The 27,439-nt window shown below is 43.9% G+C and overlaps 1 protein-coding gene and 1 long non-coding RNA gene across 3 annotated transcripts; both read right to left on the bottom strand.

The window, feature by feature from the left end:
• Positions 1-251: 251 nt before the first annotated feature.
• On the bottom strand, positions 252-9,403 carry WFIKKN2 (WAP, follistatin/kazal, immunoglobulin, kunitz and netrin domain containing 2). 2 transcript variants are annotated; one of them, XM_083430045.1, is made up of 3 exons: positions 9,296-9,403; positions 6,204-6,466; positions 252-2,267 (listed from the first exon to the last, which is right to left on the bottom strand). In XM_083430045.1, exons 2-3 carry the CDS (start codon positions 6,405-6,407, stop codon positions 747-749), a joined length of 1,725 nt encoding a protein of 574 aa, XP_083286171.1. In that variant the 5' UTR covers positions 6,408-6,466; positions 9,296-9,403; the 3' UTR covers positions 252-746. The 2 variants fall into 2 exon arrangements, with proteins under 2 accessions (XP_083286171.1, XP_083286170.1); XM_083430044.1 differs by lacking the exon at positions 9,296-9,403 and having other exon boundaries at positions 6,204-6,841.
• A 16,187-nt stretch (positions 9,404-25,590) lies between these two features.
• LOC310672650 lies at positions 25,591-27,034 on the bottom strand. The gene is made up of 2 exons (XR_014508709.1): positions 26,742-27,034; positions 25,591-25,891 (listed from the first exon to the last, which is right to left on the bottom strand). It is a non-coding gene; the product is annotated as an uncharacterized lncRNA (long non-coding RNA).
• Between the last annotated feature and the right edge of the window lie 405 nt (positions 27,035-27,439).

Here is a 27,439-nt window from a genome sequence, read left to right as displayed (position 1 = left end):
CTTCCCTGTTAAACGTGGAGCATTCATTATTTATTTTTTAATTTTTGTGTAGGAAGGTGCAATGAGTCAGGTCCTGTGTTCGGTTTTGCCCCTAGGCTGCTTGTGGTCATTGTCTGGCAGAAGGCACTGAAATTACTTCAGTGTGAGTTTGGCTTGATCAGACACAGTCTGCAGAAATCTGAAATTCCTATTAAATTTGCATCTCTTTCCCTCTGGCTTGCATTTCAGATAACAACACATTCTGCGATGGATTGGTTTAACTGGTATAATTATCATAACTATAGACAATAATGTACACTTTCTCTCTCTCTCTTACAGCCTACTTAAATGTTTGTGATACATTTCAGCTGGTTTTCACACAGGTCTCTGTACTCCAAACGAGAACAATGATCGTTAGGTTGATTTAGGTCTGAACCAAACAGAATGCTACAGATTTGGTCTTTCGCGGTTAAAGCTGCGTTGGTATTGTGCGACAATTGCTGGGGTCGTTTCCAGGCAGATACATTTTCAAATCTGCTAATAGCGGTTTGCTGCTATTTTAAGTGCTTGCCTCCCCTCCAAAAGGCTACTGCCTCATTACTACACATGATTAATGAATTAATATACAGCTTCTGTGTAATACATAACATCAATCAGCAGAGATATTTTCTTTAAAAAAAAAAAAAAAGTTTCCAGGCTAGCCTACCTTTTTTGTTAGCACTATATAATACAGGAATCTGGAAAGCTGACAAGATACAAGCAGGGTATTAGTGCAGTCCTGAGAACTCTTTTAATAGCTCACAGGTTTTCTTGTGGATGACCTCACGGAGCTTCCGAACACGCCGGATGCTGGAGGCCCCCACAAAGCTGTCTGGCTGCAAAACAGCCATTCCGTTGTGGACGTCGCCCATGATGATGAGCTGACCACCCGCTGCAGTTATGTTGGGGCACGGGCAGCTCCAGTTCATGTTTAAAAGGGTGATTTCCAGAGGCTCCCTCCCCAAGAATTTCAGCCCCATTTTCTCGTCCTTTAAAATCTCCTCCACGGTCACCAGCGCGTGTCCCGAGTCCTGGTCCTCCGTCAGTTCGGTGACGCGGCCAAGAATAACAAAATCGCTTTTGCAGAAGCTCGTCACCAGCTTTTGGCGGGGTTTGCAAGCCTTGCAGGCTTTGCAGTGCATGTTCCTAGGGAAAGGGCACATCTCTTCGCAGGCCTCTCTGCTTTCAAAGTTATTCTCGTTGCCTCCGCAGCCTCCGTATATGAAAGACTGGCATTGTTTCGTCAAGCTGTTGTACGCCCACCGGGGCTCGTAGGCTTTGCAGAGGCCTTGGAGGGCTGGCAAGTTGCAGATGTTGATCGGCCCATTCATGCAAGTCAGCATGCAGTTTTCATAGGTCTCAAAGTGGTTCAGGTTGCTGTTGCAGTTTCCGTAGATGAAAGTGAAGCAGTTGTTTTTCTTGGCGTCGTAGTACCATCGGGTTTGCTCCTCCCCACAGTCTTCACTGTCCGGCTGCTTCAGACACTCGTCCGTTGGAAAGTGGGTTTTGTTCTGGGCTTCTTCCATTGACGTAGCTTCTCCTTTGAGGACCGACAGTGGGAAATCTGCCTTGAGAATCCCACCAAGGTTTTTGGCAGTGCAAGTGTACATGCCTGCATCTTGTAGCTGGGTGTTGTAGATGACCAGCTGGGCAATGTTTGTGACCACGATGTTCCCTCGGACGTGGTTGGGCCTCATGATGATTTTCTCGTTACTCTCGGTCTGCTTCTCCCAAGTGATTTCTGGCTTGGGTCGTCCAGTGACATCGCAAAGAAAGCTAACAGTCTCACCTACGTAGACAGACTGATGGGCTGGGTTGTTGACTAGTACAGGTGGAAGGATGTCAGTGATGGTTGTCTCTAAGTAGGCAGTAGTGGGGCGAGCTGTGGTCTCCGGCGGGATAGGGCTGGTGTTTGGCCATGTAAGGTGGTAGCGACAAGTCACCACGTTGAGTGTAATGCTTTTGGTACATGCTTCTGCATCCATGTAGCATTTGTTGTAATAGGTGAGGCCATCAGATGCGCAAGTAAAACTCGGCTCTTTTTCACACCTATCTTTGCATTTGCAAACAGGCTGCCCATCCCAGATGTCGCACTCTGAACCTTGCTGAATGCACATGAAACGGTCACACGTTGCCTCTTTGGGCATCCCAACAGGTCCTTTCTTCCCTCTCACATCCATGTACCGAGCTGCAACACAGCTCCTTGTTCCGCAGACATTAGGACAGCACTTCTCAAAGGTCTCGCATTCCTAAGACAAAGAAAAAATAAGACCACGGTGACAAAATCTTTGTAAATTAATTGGAATCCCCAAGTAGATTATACTGCTTCTTAAGAGAGATGTCAAATTTGTAGAGTATTAGGATCACCTAATATTAGGCATTTTGAAAGGATATTTTGATATTTCAAAATATCACGTTCCCCAGAATCTCAGCCCACAGCCCAGACTCTTAACTATTTATCAAGTAAGTTTCTAACCCTCCTAGTAGAACTTACTTTAGAGTAAACATAGATAGGCTTGTGCTGTTTTAAAAAAAAAATTGTCTTGGGAAATCCCAGTGGTTGTTCTGGGAATACTTATAGCTGTCATCAGGGATTGAGGAATCATTTTTCACCAGGCCATCTGGAGTGGCGATTCTGTTGTGGTGTCTCTTCTTGCACTCCCACTTCCGTTTTGGCATTGCTCACTTCTTTACACCGGCGTAACCCTTTGCATGTCTCACTTTGAGTCTTGTTGTGAGCAGAGGGATTTACTCGCATGCGAAGGATCATGGCCTGAGTGCATCTTACAAAAATTCTTCTTTATCCTACAGGACCTACACAGAGCTATGGCCTTGTAAGCCCTAGTTATTCCTCAAACCTTCTTTTCATGATGTAATCTAGATCGAGGGGTGCTTTAGCCACTTGAACAAAGTGGTTTGCTTCTTGAGGGGATGTTTCCAGAACTTCCTGCAAGCCAACCACATATGCTCCTTGTTGGCTGAGTCATGACAGCTTTCTGGCCTGTCATTCATGAACATCCGTGAGTGGCCTCTTATTGTTCTAGCTCCAAGGCTCCTGTAGGAGAATAGAAAGGTCCCGAACCGATTGAGATTATCAATCAGTTATATTGTTGGGTTTAGGCTCATCTGATAGGGTGATAAGTGTGGAGAGTTTGTCCTCAGAGCAGTAAATTGGGAGGTTCCTGCTCAAATGTCAATTGCCATTTCGGGGTGGGGGATGAATTTTACTGAGACCACAGCAAAGAGGGATGACTTAGACCTCCCCATATGCTGCAGGGCAAATGACTATCAGCCCATCCCCTCTCTTCAGCACCTGGCATTTACTTTTTTGGGAAATGTCATTAGTATCAAGAAGCATTATGCATTTTAGCCTGGTAAAAACACTCAAGGGTGGTGAAAAGCAGAGCCACACCCCTGGCTTACAGGAAGGCACAGCTTTGCCCTTGTTGCCTCCATGCTGTTTAGTATGGCAGCTGGAATCATCCAGGGATTTGGAGTTAAATTTGCAGATTACACTGCACCCTCTCTCTCCTTTCCATCTGATGCCAGGGAAGCAATGGAAATCTGCAATCTGTTTATGGGATTGTGATGAGCTGCAAGTGAGCTAAAGAGCTGAGACAAGACAGAGATGCTTTGGGGCTTTGGCCAATAGGAAAGCCAATTTGGCAATAAGAGTTCAGCCTGTTCTTGACAATGGGACAGTCTGCCTCTGGAGTGTTTTATTATTATCATTAAAAAGAAAAGGAAAAAGAGCTTGCATGGTTATCTCTCAGGGATGCTTTAGATGCATCCTGTATTGTAACTTCTGCACTGAGCATTAAGTTGGACTACAGGATGTCCATACGGCCTTCCAGCTCTGTGAATCTGTAGGTGGGCTGCCTTTGAAGAGCACTCAAGAACTACAACTGATGCAGAATATTGGTGCTTAGAATGTTCATAGAATTGTGGATTTGGAAGGGACCCCAAGGTAGACTGTCCCATTGTGCACAAGAAAGGCACAAATGAATCCCATTGAATTCAATGGCAGCACAAACATCCATTTCAATCTTTCTGTTTCTTTCTTTTAACTGGAATTGCATATTGTTTTGGGGGCTGGGTTTATGCCCTAGCTCTCTAAATTCCACTGGAACTTCAGGTATGAAATGTGGCTTGTGCATGTGCACCATGTAATATATCGACAGTGTTTTAATTGGGCTGAGGGACAGGGTCTGCAGATGGCACATTCAAATTTATTTATAGTGAGGAGGTTTTTGATTATTTGGTTTGGGGCCAGTAAACTCTTTGAAACACTTTGCAAAGCCTTTGCGGGAGAATCATTGACAATTGTTTTCCTTGTGTCTTGTGGGTAGCTGATGGAAAGTGGGGTACGCCTTAGTTAGACATTTAGCTGACTGCGTGATTTGAGAGGCACATTGCATGACAGGGTCTCCATCAAGCACAGTCACCCAGGTGATTCTTGGGTACAGCTCTTGAATTTAATGCTGCTTCATCTGTACCCTAGAAATCTTCCTATTCCAAGCAATTGCTTAAGAATCAATGAAGAAATTGGCCTGGTAATCTACTTTGATCGCAACCACAACCTCTTGATTTCATAAATGACACAATTTAACCAGCAGAATATTTGTGTGTGTGTGTTCTAAAGCATTTCAGTCATATCTCCTCTCAAGTTCTCAGCTTGGAATCTGGAATGGGACACACTGCTTGTCACCAGAACTGTCCTTTGTAACCAGATATTCTGGAAACATGAATAGAATGGAAATTCAGTGACTCTTGGGGGTCACTTCCAAATGACTTAGGAGTTTCCGCAATGTGTTTCTTCTTGCATCAGTGCCATTGGAGGGAATGTATCTGTTTGACAGAAGTTGTATGAGAACTGCCGTGTTACTTTCCTCCTTGGGGGTGAAAAAGCAACTAAGGTGCATATAGAGTCATAGAGTCACCTGGTCCAACTCCCTGCAATGCAGGAATATGCAGCTGTCCCATACGAGGATCAAACCTGCAACCTTGCCGTTATCAGCATCATTCTATAACCAACTGAGCCACATCATGCTGTAGCGTGTTTTTACTTTACCAAAAACAAAAAGCAAGAGGGGAAAGGTTGCTCAGTCACTCTTTCAAAAAGCGACCATCCACAAATTGAAATGTATCCTTCATTCAGGAGTGCTGCTTTTACTAGGTCACACAGGTGACTGCACTGCAACAATACCTCTTTGGCATGTGAGTGCCGAGAAAGCTTTCGCTGCTCTTGGTACACTACAAACTTCACAGCATCCTGCAAGGATTCTTTTCAGAGCGGCATTTGACAGAGACCACAAACTCAGTGATGGCAAGTGCACTCTATTATTCCAGGCAGGTGTGTGATGCAGAAAGAGCACAGGTGGGTGCCTGGATGCCACAATGAGCTGGCAGCGCTGACCGCTGGATGAGCAGCCTTTTCTCACTTGCCAGCTCAAGTTGCATTTGGATCTGGAAGTGCTATGCAGGAGGTCCTGCCCAAGCTGTCATTTTTACTGAGTCATTTCTTCTGCCACTGCTGGGCTTTAAAATAGGTGCTGTCAGGGCCATGCTGTGCCTACGGAGGCAATTTAAATTCCTGCCTTTAGAAGCAAGTGGGCTTCAAAAATAGGTGGGATTGGCATGGTGGTTGTATGCATTACCATGGAGTCCCGTGTGTGTGTGTGTCTAGTATTCTTGAAATGCACCTGTCGAGGCAAGACACAATGAATACGGACACACAGTGAACGGCAGCCAAAGGGAAAAGTCCTGCAGCAAGCCCTGTGGTATGTGCTGCCTTGGCACAGATTGGCTTTTGACACTGTTGTGATTGTCAAAAACGGATCCCTGCTGTGCGTGTGTGCATTGCTCAGCATGTGTCTTCACACGATTAACTTTGCAACAGAACGGGACTGATTTCCATCTTCAGCTTTCACAGGAATTGGCCTGGAATTAGAGAGCTGTCAGCCCAACAGATAATCAGATCTCTGAACTAGCATCCAAGTAGGCGAGGCTATGCCTTTTACACATCCCTCTCTTGCTGGCCAGGGTTTGGTTTAGTTTTGAAAGGACTGTTAACAATTAATGTGCTCTGCTATAGTAAACAAAGCATCAACACACCCAGCCGCTATCATATTTAGGAAGGCAATTAAATTTAAACTTAAGAGGAGAAACAAAAGTGCATCGCTTACCAGGTCAGTGTCGCATTCTCTCCTGCAGGTGCTCTGTGCGTCAACCCAGAGGTTGGGATTCATATCATTTGGACATATCCCAGCGTGAGAGTACCGTATTGGAGGCAAGGCAGTGCCTCTGAGGGGGACCTCCAGAAGCAATAGGATAAGGCTCTCTCCAGACAGCATCCATATCCATCGAGTAAAGAATGTGAAAAAGGACATTTCAGGACAGCTCCAGATAAAATATCCACAGTTGGATTGGGATCTGGGTGTGTCTGTGCCTGGATTTTAAAAAAAATTAAGCAAAAACAAAACAAAGTACCCCAACTACACCTGCTTTCTTTAAGTTCCTGCAAGCTTCCTTTTCCAACTTGCTCGATGGCGTAGTCTGCTCTGGACCGTGTTGGATTAAAAGTCTTGGGAAGGAGCCCCCTTATTTTAAGCAAAAGGCTCTCAGTCCAAGCCAGAGTTCGCTGTATTTATACCCTGCCTCTGTACAACAAGTTGGAAAAAGTAAACTCTATTTCTGTGACAGGCACACGCTTCTTATGTCCTGGTGGCAGTCGTACAGATTTGTTACAAGGGGGGAAAAAAAGCTGGAAAGACTTTTAAGGCTGGAACTGCCACGGTGGGACCCCTGCATGTTTCTGAATGGAAGGGAGGCCTTCTTAACCCCTTTAGACCTAAAGTACTTCCCTATGCTAAGAATGGCATTTACTTCTGAAAGAGTGCTTGTCTAAATAATATGAACCTACAGTCGGAGGGATTTCCCTATGCCAGGGAAATACATGCAACCGCTTGTTTAAAAGGAGCAGCTTAATAAGGCTGAAGCAATTAAAAGCTTAAATATAACTTCTGATTAAAAAGAAGAAAGAAATGTGGAGGGAGGGAATAGCATGTTTCAGCGTCGGATCTGGAAGGCAAGACGTCTTTACAAATTACCCCCCGCCCCAAGTCCCTAGTCTGCTTTATTTATCTTTTCCCCCCAAGTTTCTTTCTTTTTTTCCGCTGCACTCCAACCCCACCATGGGAAATTTTTAAAAATTCCTTCACAGTTCACGCACATGAGACCCCTATTGTACGACTTTTTGCTGACCTCTTTAAGGGGAAAAAAATAGGAACAGTTTAACTCTATGGAAACCTGCATAAAGGAATGTACTGCATTTTTTTTCTTGCATAGAGGAGGGGGAGACATGGGGGAAAACACAATCAACAGTTAAGTTCCCTCCGCCCTGGATCCTGATAAGGAAGGGTTTGTATTGCCCACCAAGAAGAAGGGTAATCTCATTCGCAGGGGCCAACGAGAGAGGACTTGGAGACGTCTGATAGTAAAGGAGTTTGGGGCAGGGAAGGTGGCTGCGGCTCCCCACCACCACCACCACCACCCCCCAGGTTTTTGTTCCCTCTCGGCGCCTGCTATGAAAAGCATGTGCTGGATGGAATCCAAGAAGCTGCTTTAGGTGAGGCAGAGAGGGCCTGTTCATGCCCAGTGGGACTTTTGATATTGAGCAGCAGCAGCAGACCCTTCTCAGAGCCTCAGCGTGCAGTTTCTGAAACCTCCTCCCCCAGCCCCATTTCAAGAAAAGTGGGTCCTGTATGCCGTCCCCCCTGCCCTCACCCACCTGTTTGGGAAACCAACATCCATGGGTGCACAGAAGAGCTACTTCTTCACATCTCTCTTGCTGAAGTCGGAGGCTTTCTCGTGTGGGTTTTGGCATGGTGTGGAACACATATAACGTATCTCCCCTGAATGTTTCGATCCTCTTCAAGTCAGGCTCTGGCTTGTTGAGTTTGGATTTAAGGATATTACCTTCCAGAGTCAGGCTCTTCTAGTGGGAACTTGAGTTTCTGAGGCCTTCAGCTCATAACTGATGCAAGATGGTGGAGAGTAGAAGGATGGGTTCTGCTGCATTTAGGTTCTAGCGAGCAAGCCCGTCTCAGTATGCCGGAGTTGCATTCCCCACACCACGGGACTGCCTAATATGATTCTACGTCCCTGGGGCACATCCAGGAGGTGCTGTTGCTTTGTCCTTGAACCTAGACCAAAGACAAGGCTAAAACTGATAAACCAGAGTTTCATAAGGGTACATTTGCAAAGAGAGAAGTTACCTGTATGCCACAGCGTACTGTGCTTTTGTGCACAGTGGTAGAGACGATGTATGGCCGGCTGCACTATGTTGCCCATATCACAGACTAGTGCCACTGTTCTGCATACTTCTGGACAACATGGTTTTTCAGATTTTAGAGCTTCGTAGTGCACTACCATGTTGGTATGTAGGCTGCAGGAGGTGCAGCCAAGCTAAAATGTGTTGTTTATAAATCTCAGAAGTGAACTCTCATTACGCATTTGTCTCTGGTTCAGCTGTGATGGGAATGGCGGTGGCAGCATTGCTAGTAGTGCCTTTCCAGCAGACTCAAAAGGAATAATGTGTGTTCTAGATGTCCTGTTTCCTAGTCTAGAAGTGTGGCATTATGCTTTGGGTGAGCTGCTTCTCTGTATGCTGGGGTGGGTGAAAAACAGGCACTGCCATTTTCAAGGTGCATGTATGTGAGCCAGCTTGCATCAGTAGATGTCTGGAATGCCAGAAGAACAGCATTTATCCATGTACGCGCGCTCCAAGGGGAAGTGCGCTTGTCCTTCTCCTCCTTCCTCAATCTGTATGTATCTTTCATCCCCGTCCCTTAACTGGTGTGCTGACCTGGTCACAAAATCCAGGTCAGATCAGGAAGACTCACAATGCTTCTAGAAGATGCTTTGACTCTGGTCAGCTTTCAGAGAAACAGAGTTCTGAAATAATATGTATAATAGTTATTCAATGCTGAAGGATGTCCCTTTTATAATTTGTGCAGTTTGGGTTTATACTGCTGAAAGCATAATGACCGCTCCCCGCATAAAATGGGGGGCGCCCTTTGCGTGGACAAGCGCAGCCCCTGGATCTGGAGCGGCTCCATCAACATAGGCTTGGCTTCACCTTCCCCCAGGTGGGATACCTGGAGGTCTCCGCCTACCTCAGTCAGTTGTCCAATCCCACCAGGGGGAAGTGTTGCTAAGGAGACCAGGCCAGGTAGGGGAGGGATTACCTGCCCACACAATAGAGGGAGGATCTTACCTGGGAATCCTCACTTGGCTCCAGAGCATAATTGTCTTTTGTTCTCTGCATCTGTGATCTTCTATTGCATGTATCATCATTTGATTACACCTCCCTTCCTCTGTTGCATACATTTTCCTGCATCTTCCTGTGATTCTCCATTGAATGCACATTAGCAAAAAAAGAAGAAGAAGAAGAAGAAAAAGCCCACCGAGAAGTTTATTGAATACATAGGTGGAAGTGTAGACAATGCTTGAAGTAAATAGAAGTAAATAGAAGTAAATAGAAGAAATGCTTGAAGTAAATAGAAGTAAATAGAAGTCCTAGCCAAACTTTTGTTTCATTTGCACAGTTGTGTACACATCAAATTTTAGAGACATGTGGGATGTTGGTCTTCATCATGGCAATTTACCACAATGCTGTTGCATAATCTGTGCACCAGTTGAGTAGTACCCTGTTTTGTACATCACTTCTTGTATCAGGAAGAATGAATGAAATGTGCAAGATATGGACAAATGAAACATCACAAACTTGTCCTGTGTGTATCAGTTGGAATAGCTGAGTACATATTTTAGATTCCCTGCCTTCTACTGCCAGGTCAAAGACTTGAAACCTGGCTCCTCTCTCTTTAGAAACTAGCCAATGCATCCAGGATTAGATTAACTGGTAAGATCATTACATTGCGACATATGGACTTCAGGCCCAGTATGATTGACAGCCGTCTGTGTGTATGGTTCCCTTCCCTTAGCACTGCAGGGCATTTTTTTTAAAAAACCTTCTGTTGGTGGTTGTTGGTGGGACTCCATTGAACATATTTTTGTCTAGGTTGCAGGCTGTTGTAGATAAGGTATCTGTTGGAATCCACTGAATGAAGGGAACAGTACAATTCTTTGAAAAATTAAGTGAAGAATAAAGGCAGGGCTCAATGTAGGGTGATATAGCTGTCCCCGTAGGCATCATTTTCTTGAACTTATTGCACCACCGTATGACTTGCGCTGCACTCACACCAGCGCTTGCATCCTACACCACTTATTATCATGGCTCTTATTTCCACGAAGTACTTTGCAAAATCCCAGTCTGCACGTACTTCCTCATGTCACATTTGGTGACCTGATCACATGAAAACGGCTTGGGATTGATTAGTCTGCCTTAACTTAAATGGAGTGATTTGTGACACTGTGTGGCAGGCATCACAAAGAGAATAATTGGGTCCAGTATCCAACGGGCAATCTACCAGGTGCTCTCTCTCTCCCCCCCCCCTTACTGAGCTTTATCTGGAAATCACAGTAGACAGTAGACAGAAGCTGACAGATTTTGACTAACTTTCCAGAACTGGCCCTACCATGTCTCAAGAGGGAAGAATCTAGGAGGAATAGATTAAAGCAGGAACTGTCTGAATGTTGCGGCAATAATTTTAAAAATGTTGGTCCTACCATGTGTGCATGTGGGTGCCATATGGCATACCACCTCAGGCAGCAAAATGTCTTGGCCTGGCACCTTGGTGATGAGGTCACTTTTGATCCACCTTCAGCCGTCACTTTCTGATACCTAAGTACTCCGTGCTCCGTGCTCCAGAAGAAGGGCATTTTTCCTAGTCTTTCTGTGGATGCTCTCAGCACTTGTATGTATATCAATTCATAGTAGTTCATAATAACATAATCCTTATCTTTGAGTTTTGAAACAGAAATAGGCAGAGGCCTCTGTAGGTTGAGTGTTGTTGAGATGGTTGAAGATCTCTGAATGCTGCGAAGTGGTATCCCCAACCAGAAGGTGGTACATTTCAGTCTTAATCACATTGCTTGTGGTGTACAGAAGCAAACATGTCATAGAGGTAAGCAGAGAGCAGTGGTATAAAATTTATCTAATGGTTACCAGGGCAAAATGATTTGCAAGATTCAAATAGCATAATTATATTAAAAGATTTATGCCAGTGAAACCACTGAGCACACTTGCACGTAGATTGTGTTCTTTGAATGTGTTTCCTGTACGTTCGAAGAAATTTATAACTGCTACAACTTAATTCCAACAGTTTAAAGCTGACTAGGAGGGGGGGAGGGGGCAGGCACTTGTATCACTCACCAAATGTTGATCTGTTATGAATCATGGTTGTTGAGTCATTTTCTATGACTCACTAAGAAAACTTGAGACTTGGTTGAAAACTCCTAGGAAATCTAAAAGGAATAGCACTTCTCATGTTTATTTGTTAAAAGCTATTCTATATCACTTTCCCCATTTAATCCGGACCTACTCTTTCTGTGGGAAATCTGGTAAGTAACCAACAGAAATAGCAAACCTGATTAAATGGGAGAAAATATGTGATGGCATTTTGATGAGGGCATTTTGTGGATGCTTTGCAAAACTTGCATGCAGGAGCAGCACCAGGGCCACAATAAATTGCTGTGTGCAGAGCTGGCTCTGCCATAAAGCAGGCTGAGGCTGTCACCTCAGGTGGCAGAACCCCCCACGGTTGGCAGCCTTGCGGGTGCCCTGCCACCAGCACAGAAGTATTGGCCAAAATAGTGTGAGATCTTGCCCCAAATTGGTGCTGACACAGGCACTGCTTCTCCACCAGTGGGGAAGGCATCAGGGAGGGTGGAGAAGGGGTACCAAGAGCAGCAGGTGTGGCGGCGCCAGTGGGAGTGGCAGGGCAGGGCAAGGAGGCACTTCTTGTTTCACGTGAAGCGGTGAAGTAGGACATGCCGCCCCTGGCTGTGTGAAGTCACTCCTTAACTAATACAGTGGTACCTCGGGTTAAGTACTTCATTCGTTCTGGAGGTCTGTTCTTAACCTGAAACTGTTCTTAACCTGAAGCACCACTTTAGCTAATGGGGCCTCCTGCTGCCACTGCGGTGCCGCTGCACGATTTCTGTTCCCATCCTGAAGCAAAGTTCTTAACCCGAGGTAATATTTCTGGGTTAACGGAGTCTGTAACCTGAAGAGTATGTAACCTGAAGTGTATGTAACCCGAGGTACCACTGTAGTATAGTTTCCTGTTAGACTATGTCTCATTTGGCTCTGTCTCCAGGCTCCACTATTGCACTCGCTACAGGCCCTGTACAGGTACTAGAACTGTTCATTTTAAGAGTTGGCTGTGCTACACACCAAGAAGGGTGGAAATATACAGAGTCTGACTTAGAGTGTGCTCCCATTACTGCTTACTCCAACTCCATTGTGCTCCCACTGCTAGTTTTTGAAGTTGCATTCACACAACTTAGCCACAAAACACATTGATCCCGTAGTTTCTTGACAATGAGCGGCTCACACCTTCCGTTATGGGCGCCCTTTGCACGCAGCACCTTGGTCATGTGGGAACCATCAGCTGTTTGGGCTGGCCCGCCTCCCTGTGGAAGTCATTGGAGGTTCCCGCCAAACCTCAGCCAGTCAGCATCACAGGGAGGTGCAAAGCATACATGCACAGAATACAGCTTCATATGTGCCCATGGGGGGCCCTCAAATATTATATTTATTACTTTTAATACACATACACGCAGCTAGCCAACCAGAGGTTTAGAGAAATCTCTGAGAACACTTCTGTTGACACCAACTGAAGATAATAATTTCATGAGACCTTTTGCAAATAACACCGGATGTGTTTACCTCAAGATAGAGAAAATATTCAGGTACAGGGGCATGAGAACAACTAGGCTACAAATACTGAGGTAGCTACCAGCACTATAGAACTTGAACGATAAGAAGAAGTGAATGTAGGGAACTACATGTTGAAAACCAAACGAAACAACGTAAAATTTGAGCTGCTTACAGAAATGCTGGTACCCTACAGAGATTTATGGCTTCGGGCATGATACTATGGGTTGCAGAGCAGTTTTCTATTCACAGCTTTCTAAATATTTTTCTTGGTTAGCATATTATGCTGCTTTGAAGGGAACTGTATGTCATTACGGAATGTTAATTTCCAGCCACGGCACATATATTATCAAAGTTCGCACCAGTATCCTCAGGCAGCCTTTGTTCACGACTCATCCCATAGATTCAGTCTTGCTGTAAATGATCTGAACAGTGGAAGTACTGTGTGTAATACAGTTTGCACAATTGAAGCCATCATATGGCCATCGGATGGCTGCCATTAACTAATTTGTGGATAATGTTGCAGTGGGGACAAAACAACCCCCCCCCCCCCGCTCCTGTGACCCTGGCAGTGGGTTGCTCAGTCTCCTCCAGTAGGGTCTTTGTAGAGGTGTTGCTTGTCTTTGGGCTGAGAGATGCAATGTGCATACTTTGCGGGATCCTGCAGTATACATGTCCTCCCTGCACTTAAACCAACGCAACATACCGATGGGCATTTCGTTAAGTCCTATTATTATTATTATTATTATTATTATTAATTAATTTATTTATTTGTTTGTTTAAAACATTTTTTTATTGCCTTTCTTCAAAAAGACTTCGAGCCGTTAAAGCAATTAAACTGTCTGAGTTCCTCTATGAAGAGATTTGGAATAAACTGCTAATCAGTGCAACACTTTGCATCACGCATTCTTCCTAATGAATTTTAACATTTTCTGCTTTTTTCTGCTCACCTTCCACAAACTGTAAATTTAATGCATATAGTGGGGTTTTTTGTGTTTTTTTTAAAAAGAGGAACCCTCTCACTTTTACAAGTAGACATCAGACAATAGTTTAGGTTGCTTTCTTCTTTCAGAAAGATTACAAGCCCAGAAAACGCATGTAGAAAAACATTGTTGTAATCCAAATATTTTATTCATTAGCTTTTGGCACAGATATCTACTACATCCTGTGAAAGCTTAATTTTTTTTTATAAAAAAAGCAGCTCAGTATGACACATTCCCAGGCAGTACTTAAAATTCTTACAGCTCTGCTAACAACAAAGTCGCATGTATTGGTGTTTCGGTTGACTAAACAAAGATGCTTTATAGCGTAAAACGGTCTCCGAGAGGAGTTGTGGTAGAATGTGACTGGTGAATTATACTGTGGAATTAGAGACAAGTATATCATCATTGCACATACTACAGCAGGGCCCAGTTAACCTGCTGAGATTGAGAAATGGCTATAGAACGAGATCCTGTACAAACAGAGAGATGGAGTTAAGGGAGAACTGAGAAACAGCTGTTCATACTCCATGTGTCTGCAAGAAGAATGTGCTGAGGATTTGGGAGATGAATTCATTTAGCTAAACTTAGGCTACAATCCTCTACTCACTTATGTCAGAGTAAGTCCCCTTGAACTCAGTGGGGCTTACTTCTAAGTAGACAAATAGAGGATTGCACTATGAGCTGCCTTTTTTAAATGAGAAGCTTCTGGTTCACATGGTTGTGAAGAAGAATTTAAGACATCTGGGTGGTATATGCTGGAAATTTAAAGTAAGCTATGTTGCTGTGTCGTTCACTTGTCTCACAGTACCCCAATCTCTCTTCTCCTGACCAAATCCACAAATTCTTCTCTACTTAAAAGCCAAGTCCTTTCTAAAATAGTTTGAATTCTGACAAAATAGGAAGTGTAATAAAAAAGTGTTACACATGTTATTATTATTATTATTATTATTATTTTGTAATGTTCCTACCTTGCAGAATTTGTTCTCAACACAGAACTCATGTTTGCCTATCATGTGTGTGATTGGGCAGCCAGAATAGTTTAGCTTACATTGCACGTGTAACGTAACACATTGCCATATGTGATATTAACTGGTTTTATTTTCCCCTTTATGTCACAATATGTCATCCTTCTAAACCTCTTCACTGGTGACTTAGAGTGATTGTCTTATACAGCTGCGAACCACAATTGCTTTCTTTTCTGCCCATCATCTTACCATATGATTGGTTCAGAGAGAAAACATTTGCTAATAATGCCCCCAGTCCTTCTGCTGGAGGTAACTTGATCTCAAAGTTCCCTAGCTTAGGAGGAAAAGGAATCTGCACCTGTTCCTGTTGCCTTGCACCAGAGTGATATATATTCATTACATCATGAATGTCCCTGGCATGAGGACAGAGGCAGGCAAGGTCACACCCACCCCTTCTTCTCTCAGTGCAAAGCAATGTGTGAATGAATCCCAAACAAATGATGTATCAGACTGGCTGCTGCTGCTGCTGCTGCTGCTGTTGAAAGGCAAAGTCTTTGGCTCCTTGGATAATAGTTATGTTTTCCTTAAATAGCTTGGTAGTTTAGTACAGGTTTTCCTTTGTGCAATGCTTAGGCAGCTCCAGCAACTCTGTGGGATGAAGCCCTTAAAAATAAATGCTATAACAATCCTATATTAATTCAGAGTACATTATAGGTAAAAGGTAAAGGGACCCCTGACCATTAGGTCCAGTCGTTGCCAACTCTGGGGTTGTGGTGCTCATCTCGCTTTATTGGCCGAGGGAGCCGCCGTACAGCTTCCAGGTCATGTGGCCAGCATGACTAAGAGCAGCTCACGGAAATGCAGTTTACCTTCCCGCCGGAGCGGTACCTATTTATCTACTTGCACTTTGACGTGCCTTTGAACTGCTAGGTTGGCAGGAGCAAGGACCAAGCAACGGGGGCTCACCCTGTCACAGGGATTCGAACCACCGACCTTTTGATTGGCAAGTCCCGTGTCCCACATTATAGGAAGAATTATAACAATACACTACATTATAGGTAGTGTATTGTTATAATTCTTCCAGGGAGTGTAATATTTTGTCCCTATATTACAGAGAGGGGACTGAGGTTGAGAGACAGGGACTTGCCCAAGGCTGTATAGTTGAGTGCATGGTAGAATTGAGTTTCAGTTCCGGGACTAACTGATTTGTAGTGCAGCCTCTTAATGCTTTTGCTTTGCTTGCTCTGTTTACATGACAAACGGAGATGGAACCAGGCGTTCAGGTGTTGCTTGACGATAGAAGCAACCTAAGCAGGTTTTTCCCCACACAGTGTCTATATTTTTAAAGGCTGAAGCACCATATAGAGTTGAGAGGCACAGTTTAGGGTGGCACCCAGGTTACCCATCCTTGTTCTAACTTGCACTAATTGATCTAAATTGCATTAAATTGTTGTGCTGCTCAGGAAGACTGCTGTGGCACTCCTAGCCTGCTTTTGGGCCACTGGGAGGACGGATTGTGGAGACGGATTGATGGGCCTTTGGTGTGATCCAGCAAGGCTCTTCATATTTTCAGGTACATACTTGTGGCACGATTTGTCACTCTCCCTTCCTTGTCGCAACTTTGCTAGCCCCTCTCTCCCTCTTGTTGTGTGACATATCTTTATTAATGATCACGGGGGGGGGGGGGGAGGGCATGCCCCCAGGAAGCAGGGAAAGGACTTGTGCTTGAACTATTATTTCCTAGCAGACAATACCAGTATGTTAACCTCACAGAGTGCTGGGAAGTTATGATTCTATGAAGTTCATATATCTCTGCAATATAATATTTGCAACATGCTGCAGTCTAAAACGGTCTACCTCCATGATAGCTCGCTGTTAGTACTATTTGCATGTATGTTTTGGTCTTTGAAGATTTATGTTTAGGATGTATGAGGATGTTTACAGGAGGGTGATAGACAGAGGATAAAGAAACCTGTGTGAGAGGCAGGCCAGAGAGGTTTCCTCAGGATGTGAGGCTGAGGGAAAAGGGGGAAGTTCCCAGATGAGAGCTGGGAGGGTTCAATCTACAGTGTGTTTGAATAAGGATCAAGGTATAATTGTGATAGAGGGATTGGTATTTTAGATAGATATAGATAGAGAGATATATATTCCTTCCTTCCTTCTCTATTATTCATTCCTTTTTTCTTTTATATTAGTTTAGTTTTTATTGTATCTTATGTTGAAAACTCTCAATAAAATTATTATTAAAACAGCATGATCTACCTTCTCTGCACTGCTGCTGTTGACTGTTTTGCTAATGTTAAATATATCAAGAGTTATATATCAAGAGATCATATTTAAGATTGACAAAGGTCCTCCCAAGGAGCCTTTGAAAGCAGCTGTTTGGCTCTCCACATCAGAAAATAATGCTTGCTGGCATTGGTTGGTTACTTTTTTAGTGCAAAGCAGAAACTAGCAGCAGATGAACGACCTTGATAACCTGTTATACTAATGGAAAACAAATTAACACCCTGTTTTAATGTTATTGAAAATAAGTGTTAGCCTTAGTATACTTAATTGCATAACTTAATAAAAACACACCAATAGCAGCCTAGCAAGAGAATGGTAGGGACACGGGTGGCGCTGTGGGTTAAACCACAGAGCCTAGGACTTGCCAGTCTTGTTTATTTAGGTGAATGACTAGGGTCCCCCCAAAACAGCTGCACACAGGGCCCCACAGACCATAAATCTGCCATTGTTCACCTACCTAAGCATTTTCACTCAAATGTAGATACTATAAGGAGAAGTCAGGGTCCTCTGTCAACTTTTTTCTATTTTCAGGGCAGGGCAGGGGTGGTGGTGTGGGGAAATCTATAATGCCAGAGAACTTATTATAATGTTATGAACTTCCTGAACACACTCACATTGTTTGATGGGAAGCAGTAATATTCTAGTAGGGCCAGACGGTTCCTAGCAGTATAATTTATGCTCCGGCAGATTGTCTCTGCTTGCATAGCTTTATCTTTAGAGAACAGACCTTGCAAGTAATCACCATTTGTTTTCTCATTGTCTGCTAAAATAACCTGGCAAGGAAGTCCTTGCCAGCTGGACGGTGGTTCATTAATACTAGGCTCATTCCTTCTGAACTGTAAGAGGCAGGTAGACTACAAATTCTAACTACGGGATGTGTGGTTCTGCTGAGCAGTGAATAATTTGTTTCAGTAGTGTAATGGATGCTGTTAACATATTTACAGAATGAGAGGGGAAGAAGGCCATGCATTACTTGTGCTAATCCTGTCTAGCTGGGGAGAAATGAGGTAGCTTGTGTCAGCATGGGAGCTATTGGCTAGTGCCATGGTAGGCTCACTTCCTAGCCAAGAGCAAAAAAATGTGACTGCTATCAAATTTTAGTTGCCTATAGCAAAGACCAGGAGCAGTCTGGTTCTTGAGAAGGGGCAGGCGAAACATTCAGACTTGTGTAAAGCATGGAAACCCTAAAACAATGTGTGGTGGCCCTGATCTCCTGTGAGGAACTAGACTTGTCCAATATTCTGTGTTCCTTTAATTAATTGACTTTCTAACTTTTGTAGTTGCAGAGGTAAGCTCACCAATGTGTATTCTAAGACCAGAAACCAAATCCTTAATTTGTCAGTCTAATTATTTTAAACTATTTGAAAGGGGACTGACTCAAATTTCATACCAGTCTGTGAATTTCCCCTTTAGCTATAACTTGGCACGTGCTATGTTAATACACATGATATACAAAATTCCAGCATATCAGTGTATGAAAAATAAATTTGCAAGGCCTGAGATAGCTGATAGAACAAACAAGCATGAACGATATTAAGGTTTTCAAGGGTCAGCCACAATACTTTTATGAATACCAGAAAAACAACAACTGAAACCCTACTAACTTGCTTGGGCTGGCCACCAAATTCCTGGAAGTCTCTAGAATTCTGTGGTGGATTTTGGGATCTGTTTGGCTTAACCCATTGCAGAATTCAATAATAATTCTATAGCATCTTCCATCTAGATCTAGAACGGTTCCCCATTGAGCCAGACTTCACTAGGTCTCCTTAGAGACGTCTAGGCCTTGGTGCCTGCAGATTACAGGCACATCTATGCCTGTGGAAGCCTGTCTATAGATTTTGCTATCTCTGCCAGCTCCTTAGAGCCATTGTGGTGGGGGTGGCAAAATACGCTTTATTTGTACTGTGTAGGCTGTGTGAATGACACCCATTACCATTATCCTTGGATATATTTTATTACAAAGGAACATGTTGTCATGAGAAGCTCCACAATTAAAAAAACAATTTTCATCTCATTTCAAGGCTTGCATGTGCGTTCTGTATAACTCAAATCCTTTAAATTATCTGATGTACATCAAGTGCTTTTTCCTTCTTTCTTGGTAAGAAATGAGGTGCCGATACTCATGTCTTGATGAAAGTACTGTGGCTGCAAGCACAAAATTACTGCCATGGGCAGAAAAAAAGAGGTAACAGTATAGTACTCTGTACTAGTGCATACTTCCCCCTCCCCCCACCACAAAAAAGCGCTGTGTAGATTTATTACAATGATATTATCATGACAGTATTTTTTCCTCCATATGCTAGTGTTGGGTGATGCTGGTGCCAGTCATCAAAGACTTGGTTTCCATGTTCCCCATTGTAATTTATTTGGAGAATCTTGGGTATACTAAGGGTTGGACAAAAAACAAAAATCACCAAACAGGTTAACAAACAATGGGCGCTTTCACAAAGTCTAATCCTGATGACAAATTACTCTAACAAACATTTCTTGTGCCGCCAATATATATTATGTAAAACCTTGTGACTTTCATTAAGTGTCTATAAGGCAGATTAGTCTGTTTGGGTGTTTGGTGCTGACCTCCAGTAAGCTTCTAAGCAGTTATAAGAATTTGCAAGTGACAGGCAGGTAGAGGTGCCGTTTTTCCTAATCCTATCCTATGAACTCCCAATACAGTAATATATATTCATAAACAGTTTGCTTTTCTTTGCTCCATTCATTGGCTTATTTATTTTTCTTCTTGCTCCCACCCATGACTCTTTTGATCTTACTGTGACTAGGGCAGAGCATGACAAAGGCTGTGACCATAAAGTTGCCAAAAGTATATTATTTCACTGGTCTGGCTGGTAAATCCAAATTTTGGCAGGTATCCAGTGTTGCAGCCTAATTCCTGGTCCGTGCAGCAAATGCATTATGATAAAAACTACTGACTTGCACAGGCCAATTGATGGTGATGATGATGATAATTTATTTATACCTCGCCCATCTGGCTGGGCTTCCCCAGCCACTCTGGGTGGCTTCCAACAAAATATTACAATACAGTAATCCATCAAACATTAAAAGCTTCCCTAAACAAGGCTGCCTTCAGATGTCTTCTAAAAGTCTGGTAGTTGTTGTTCTCTTTGACATCTGGTGGGAGGGCGTTCCACAGGGCGGGTGCCACTACCAAGAAGGCCCTTGGCCTGGTTCCCTGTAACTTGGCTGCTTGCAGTGAGGGAACCGCCAGAAGGCCCTCGGCGCTGGACCTCAGTGTCCGGGCAGAATGATGGGGGTGGAGATGCTTCTTCAGGTATACTGGACCGAGGCCGTTTAGGGCTTTAAAGGTCAGCACCAACACTTTGAATTGTGCTCGGAAACGTACTGGGAGCCAATGTAGGTCTTTCAAGACCGGTGTTATGTGGTCTCAGCAGCTGCTCCCACTCACCAGTCTAGCTGCCGCATTCTGGATTAGTTGTAGTTTCCGGGTCACCTTCAAAGGTAGCCCCACATAGAGTGCATTGCAGTAGTCCAAGCGAGAGATAACCAGAGCATGCACCACTCTGGTGAGGCAGTCCACAGGCAGATAGGGTCTCAGCCTGCGTACCAGATGGAGCTGGTAAACAGCTGCCCTGGACACAGTATTGACCTGTGCCTCCATGGACAGCTGTGAGTCCAAAATGGCTCCCAGGCTGTGCACCTGGTCCTTCAGGAGCACAGTTTCCCATTTGGGACCAGGAGCACAGTTGTCCCATTTGGGAACTGCCTGCCCCCTGTCCCTCCCAAGCAATACTTTTGTCTTGTCAGGATTCAACCTTAACATGTTAGCCGCCATCCATCCTCCAACCGCCTCCAGACACTCACACAGGACCTTCACGGCCTTCACTGGTTCCGATTTGAAAGAGAAGTAGAGCTGGGTATCATCCTCATACTGATAAACACCCAGCCCAAACCCCCTGATGATCTCTCCCAGCGGCTGCATGTAGATGTTGAAAAGCATGGAGAGAGGACAGAACCCTGAGACACCCCACAAGTGAGAGCCCAGGGGTCTGAACACTCATCACCCCCCCCCCCACTTTCTGAACACGGCCCAGGAGGAAGGAGCGCAACCACTGTATGACAGTGCCCCCAGCTCCCAGCCCCTCTAGATGGTCCAGAAGGATGTTATGGTTGATGATGTCAAAAGCCGCTGAGAGATCCAGCAGAACTAGGAAACAGCTCTCACCTTTGTCCCTAGCCCGCTGGAAATCATTGACTAGTGCAACCAAGGCAGTTTCAGTCCCATGATGAGGCCTGAATCCCAACTACATCGGCTTGCATCCCATCTGTCACACTGGTGCATATCTGCTACACAGTTAGTGAATACACAAGGTTTTATTGATCATGGGACAACCACAAGCAGGACCTGTTTTGGGCCCGGGCTAGTCTTGATCAGGGTAAAGCACGCCGTGGTAGAATAAGTGTTTGTCCTCGGCCATACATACACTATTTCTGCAGAGCTAAATGGTCATGCATACAGTGACCACATAAAGCTACTATTGATGGTTTCCCATCCAGGCTTGCACACACTGCAAGTACTGTCCCACTCCAAGGGCTCACCCAAGGGCCCTGCTGCTTTTCCTCAGAGAAAACCCACTCTTCCTCTGGAAGTTGTGGACTCTCCTTCCTTGGAGGTTTTTAAGAGGTTGGATGGCCATCTGTCTTGGATGCTTTAGTTGAGATTCCCTCATTGCCCAGGGTGGGACCAAATGACCTTTGGGATCCCTTCCAACTCCACCATTCTATGATTCTTTACTGCTGAATTGGAACAAATGGCAATCGGGTTTTCCTTGCCTTATGCCAGCTTGGATGAGAGTCACTACTGCTTGATTCAACTGTTCTGGCAGAAGGAGAACTTACGTTGTGTAACAATGAAACTGTGCTAGCATAGCATTTGCGAAATGTACCAAAAGTGCAACACCACCAGGGCAAAGAGGATGGAGGTGTTTTCTGGCCTGAGTAATAACGCAGTGTTATACCAGCAAAAGAGATAGTGTACATCAAAGCACTCATGGGGAACCCCAGACAACTGCCTGCTCCTGCCACCGCAAACGTGTTCCAATGAACCACAATCACAGTATAGCACCTGAAGTAGCTAAGTCCAGATCACATATTAAGACGCATGCCGGTGGGCTATGTCACTCCCAACATGCCTGCAGAACTGTGAGGGAGCTTGGCGAAAGGGCACTCTGTGGAAATGGAGCACTTTGCACTTAGTTAGGCCGAATAGCACATCTTCTCCTCCTCAAATCCTTTCACACAGTCTTCTGCAGAACTCTAGACACAAACACCCACCAGCAATCTCAGCTCCTCTCCTGGAAGGAGAAATGCTTGCCATGTTGCCTCGCCAGAGAAGGGGAGCCCATAGTTCAGACTAGGACTTCTCAACACCTTTTGTTGCTCCCCAAGGTGTCAGTGCACTCAAAATACTCATAACCACAGAGTGATTCCCTCCTGCTTTCCCTTACAGTATAATAAGGAAACTCTGATGGCTCAGACCTTAACCACTTTCCTTTCCTCCACACGTGGCAGCTGCTTGTGTTTCTCACACAGAGGAAGTGGGTGGTGCTTTTACCTCTAGGAGTCTATGCTGACCACAAAGCCCACAAGCCACATAAGCTCCCACCATGCATTATGGGTATGGTGCCTTGGAAGTGTAACTGGAGGGGACATGAGAGAGTACCTTCTTTGTAACCACACTAACGTTCTGGCTCTCTCTTAGCCACTTCTTGGTGGTTTTTCACCCCCACCCCCAACCCATGAAGATCCGCTTATTTCAACAGGCATTTGGCCTGTGGGGGTTTATGTCCTGGAATTTATAGTGAAGGCTGAGCTGCTGTTCCTGTCTCCTTTTATAGGCTTCTAGTTTTTGGTTGATTTGTTTTTAATGGTGTATTGCAAGCTGTTTTCAGTGCTTGTTCGCAGACAGAAAAGCAGGATACACATTTTATTTTAAATGATATCAGGGGGCCCACTAATGGGAGAGTGGGGAAGGGGGTTGGGGCATACAGAACCAAAGAGCACCTAGCCAGCCAAACCCTTTAATTACATAGGCATGACTCTTGTAATTAGTGTAGCTTATGTTATAGGAGAATCATGGCTACGGGGAGGGGATAATAACCCTATATTGCTTGCGTAAGACCTTCGTTTTATTTCTGCTTCCAGCTAATTGTGGGAAAGCAATGCCCTGGCAGCACTAAAGGGCTCTAGCGTGGAAGCAATCCAGGTCTGTTTTCTTGATTTGGGAGCTGGCCCCTCCTGATCATTTTGCATGCTCGTGCCTCCAATTCCGACATAATCATGTCAACGGGCAGCGATTTGGGATAGTGCATTTGCTATAACAACAGACACAAGGGACATTTCCTTTCCAATAAGCTTGTTTTTTTAAACAGTAAGGGCTTTGCATCACCACATTTTAGCTGTTATTTTCTTTTCTTGGTGTGCTGTATTGTCAGCCGGTCTTCCACTTTCTTTAGACTTGGGGTCAAACTGGATGCTCAGTCACATCAATGTTCTCCCTGAGGTTTTTGTTGTTGTTGTTTTACCCAAAGCAGCTGCAGTAAGCTGCAATCAGGAGCAAAAGATCATTGGGAGGAGAGTGTGGCTTAACTCTTGCTTGAGATCTCTTTTTTTCCTTGTTAAAATCCCTCCAAACTCTGCCTTTGCACGTCAAATATGGGTATATCCAGATTTTCCCCCCATCAGGACAAAATGAAAGCAGATTCTGGGGGGGGGGGGGGGAGTTAGATGTTATTTGCTATGGTGCAATCTTTGAGATTTTTATTTTGTCCTTCCTCCAAGAAGCTCTGATGAACGTACGTAGTCCTCTCTTTATTCTCACAACCAACTTGTGAGATAGTTTAGGAAATTGACCTGATGACAGCTAGTGAGCTTCATGGCTTACTGGGAAATTGAAACCAGTCGACCTTGGTCAAGTCCAGCACTCTAACTACTGTACTACAATGCCCTTCTTATAACCTTCTGGTCACATTGCAGCTTCCCTTGGCTGTTCAACAAACAACCCTCAAGCACCCATGTCACACAGGTGGAGGAAACATCTACACAACTGGGAATCTGTTACTTCTTTTAAAAAATCATTTTCTAGCTTTTGAGGTGTTAAATAATAATAATGACAATCCCAAATGTTTGAGGTCCAGCACTTTTTTGTTAGCGTAATAGTCGTGCCAGTAAATCTTCATTTTGGTGTGTGACATAGCAGCTGATAATACCTGGAAAGAGCATTTTGAACTGTTGATGACTTTAGCTTAGATTGACGGAGGTTGGCAAATTGAATTCCACATTCAAGGCAGATGCAATGTTTGTTTAGCGCACACATGGATAAATTGCATTTAGAAGAAAGAGCTGTGTAAGGAGCAAATACTTTAGAGAATAAAGCTGAGAGCTTAACTGAATACTGACCAGGGGGGGAAAAGGAGGTGGGAGGGAAGAGGCTCACAAAAAAAGAAACAAACATCTCGTGATACGGCACGCTTACTTGTGGAATGTACTGTGAGTTCTGGTTTTTAAGAATATTGGGTCATTTAGAGGATCAAGGCTCAGGAGTGAGTAGCACAGGAGTGGCAGCCAGCCGCCTGAAGTCAAATAAACACTCCACTAATCCTCTCCCACACTGACTTATGTGAGCGGGAAAATTGTACTGCCTAAGAAAAAAACTGTAATTAACAGTGCTGAAAGTGAACCTCAAAGGTATTGTGCTCCTTCAGAGAATATGTGTATTGCTGGGGGGCGGGGTCCACACCTGTATATTTTAGTGACTCATTTGATGACAGGTGGGCGAGAAGAGCCTTAGCTGTGCATGTCGAAGGTTCAGTTTCCATCCTCTCCAGGCAGGGCTGGAAATTGATTCCTCTCCGACACCCAGAAGATACGCTGCAGTTGTCGGTGCAGACAATACTGAGCTAGAGGAACCAAATGGTCTGGCTCAAGGTAGCCATCACCACAGAAGAGATCCTGCCTCTAGATGTAGTAGGCTTTCATAGATAGCATTCTCCGATAAGAAAGTCATCCGCAGAGGAAAAAGGGAAGTAAGGAGTTCACAGGCAAATGATTTGGGCAAAGGGAAAAAGAAACATTGGAGAAGTACAGTCAAGGAGATACCCAGAGAAGTGACAATTCTGCCTCTGTCCCCCTGTCAAAATGATACGGCTTGAGTGATGTGAGAGCATGTGTGACTCAGCGACAAAAAGAGTTCAGACAGCTGTGATTGTAGGCAAGATGCAAGAGGAGCCAGAAAGGGAACATATTATCAGATCAGAATAGTTACTCTGGGAGTAATTGCTGTCTGTTTTTATTTAAAAGCAGCATAAACACAGATGAGAGTTAAAATGGAAAACAACAACAACAACACACGAAGGATCACAAGTCTGTGATGAAGGCCCAAAATATGCCGGTGGAGATGGAGAAATATTCATAATACAATAATCTAGCACCCCTAGGATTAAAAAACAACAATTTGAGTCCCTTACTTAAAAATCCTTTAAATAAAAATGATGAGCACTTTTTACGTTCAGATTTTCAAAATAGATCTGGGAGCAAAATTAGAAATCCTCATCAACGTTTTGTTGCTGGACGATATAAGATATATTCAGTTGGCCACATTTTTACGGGTCTTTCATTTCATTATCACCAGGTGTTTTCCTGGTACAGAGATGGGTGGCAGGGAAAGTTCCACCTTCTGATTTTTAGTGTCTCAGGTAAAGTTGCAGGTAAGGTCACAGGAGGAGACCTAATGCAACCCTATTCATACACCAACATTTTGATTCCTGACGAGATATAAATATGAATTTAAAATATATGGCATTTCAATTTATTTTTAAAATTATATTCAAAACTTGAAAGATACAAACAAGGAAGATGCAACTTTAAGAAAGAATTTCAGTAATTCATAATCAACCACTAAAAATACTGCTTTCCTCAAATATTAAACAGTCTGATATCTTAAAATAATTGAACAGGATTTGAACTAATAAGTTTGTACCATCATATTACAACAGGCCATACAATACATTTATAAACTGTTTAGTAGTGCACCCCCACCCCAAACACTTATGTAAATAGTGTAAAAAAGCAGCTTTTGGTGAAATAGCAAGATGGGTGGTTTGAAATCTGTTTTTATTGTTCTCTTGTGACCTCTAGTGGCTCGAGAGAGAGGGAGACTTGCACATTGCAATCCCTTCATATAGCTTTGGAAAACAAGCATTTTTTCACACATACCTCACCCAGGATGACAGCTTCACTACTCTGTTGTAGTTTCAGTTATTTTTATAGCACTGCCACTGTTCGTAGCACATTACAGAGCAATGTTAGCACCACAAACAGAACCTTGTCCTACAGAGATTGCGTGCACATTGACGGCATCTTGCTATTATTATTCAGTGAAGGCTTATTCTAAAAGTCTCATTACTCCTTCCAAAGTCCTGGGAAAGGCTACTTCATCACTGTTTAATCCAGAAAGTATATTATCTTTATGTATCTGTAGTCTATGTTACCTAAGACAAATGTTGCAGGGTATCTGCACCCCCTAAGCTAGCCTAGGACTGTTTTTGTTTAGGCCTGGAGAAAGGATACTTCCCTGCCCTTTCCCTGCTGTTCTAGGTTACATAAATATCTTACCAAAGAGATAGAAGGTTCAGTTTTGAGGTTGGCCAGTCACAAATCTGAGTATGTTATTGCTATATACAGTAGTTGTGTCGTGGTGGTGGGGACTGGCTGTCTCTGGAGTGTGGGAAAGAGAAGTTTCCTTTCTTTTCTTGTAAAATGTTCCCATTTGGAACAGAAATTGCAGGTTTTTAAAAAAGAAAAATCCATGTCACACATCCTCACACAACCCTAATCCCCACTTCCAGGAACTAACTGGAAGGTGTTAGGGATGTGAGCAGGCCATTTTCCTCTCTTCCTCTGTCCCCTCATTTTCCTTTCACTCCCAGCATTCCATGTCTTAACTGCTCTCAGCCAGCCTTCCATTCCTCCCTTTAAACTTTCTTTATTTTGTTGATTTGTTTTAAAGACAAGCCATACATAACACAAACTAGAAATAAATATGGCATTGTTCTCGTTCTCTGTATGTGAGCAGAGAAAAGATTCAACTGTTATTCACAAATGAGAACAGAAGGAAAAACCTTACTTCTGTTCCCCAACCCACCCCAATTGGTCTTCCATGCCTTGACTGCTTTTGCCTATAGCCTAAATTGATAGGCTCACACAATTTGACAAACTTCTGATTCCTTTAGAACTTTTTGTTTGACCCCAGGTTGGAGAACTGGCCATAGAAAACAGTGGAGAAATCCAAGATTTAACATAGCCGTAATTTA

The sequence above is a fragment of the Podarcis tiliguerta genome (genome assembly GCF_965153285.1).
Source record: "Podarcis tiliguerta genome assembly, chromosome: 2".
NCBI lineage: Eukaryota > Metazoa > Chordata > Lepidosauria > Squamata > Lacertidae > Podarcis > Podarcis tiliguerta.
This window is presented reverse-complemented; position numbering and strand designations above follow the sequence as displayed.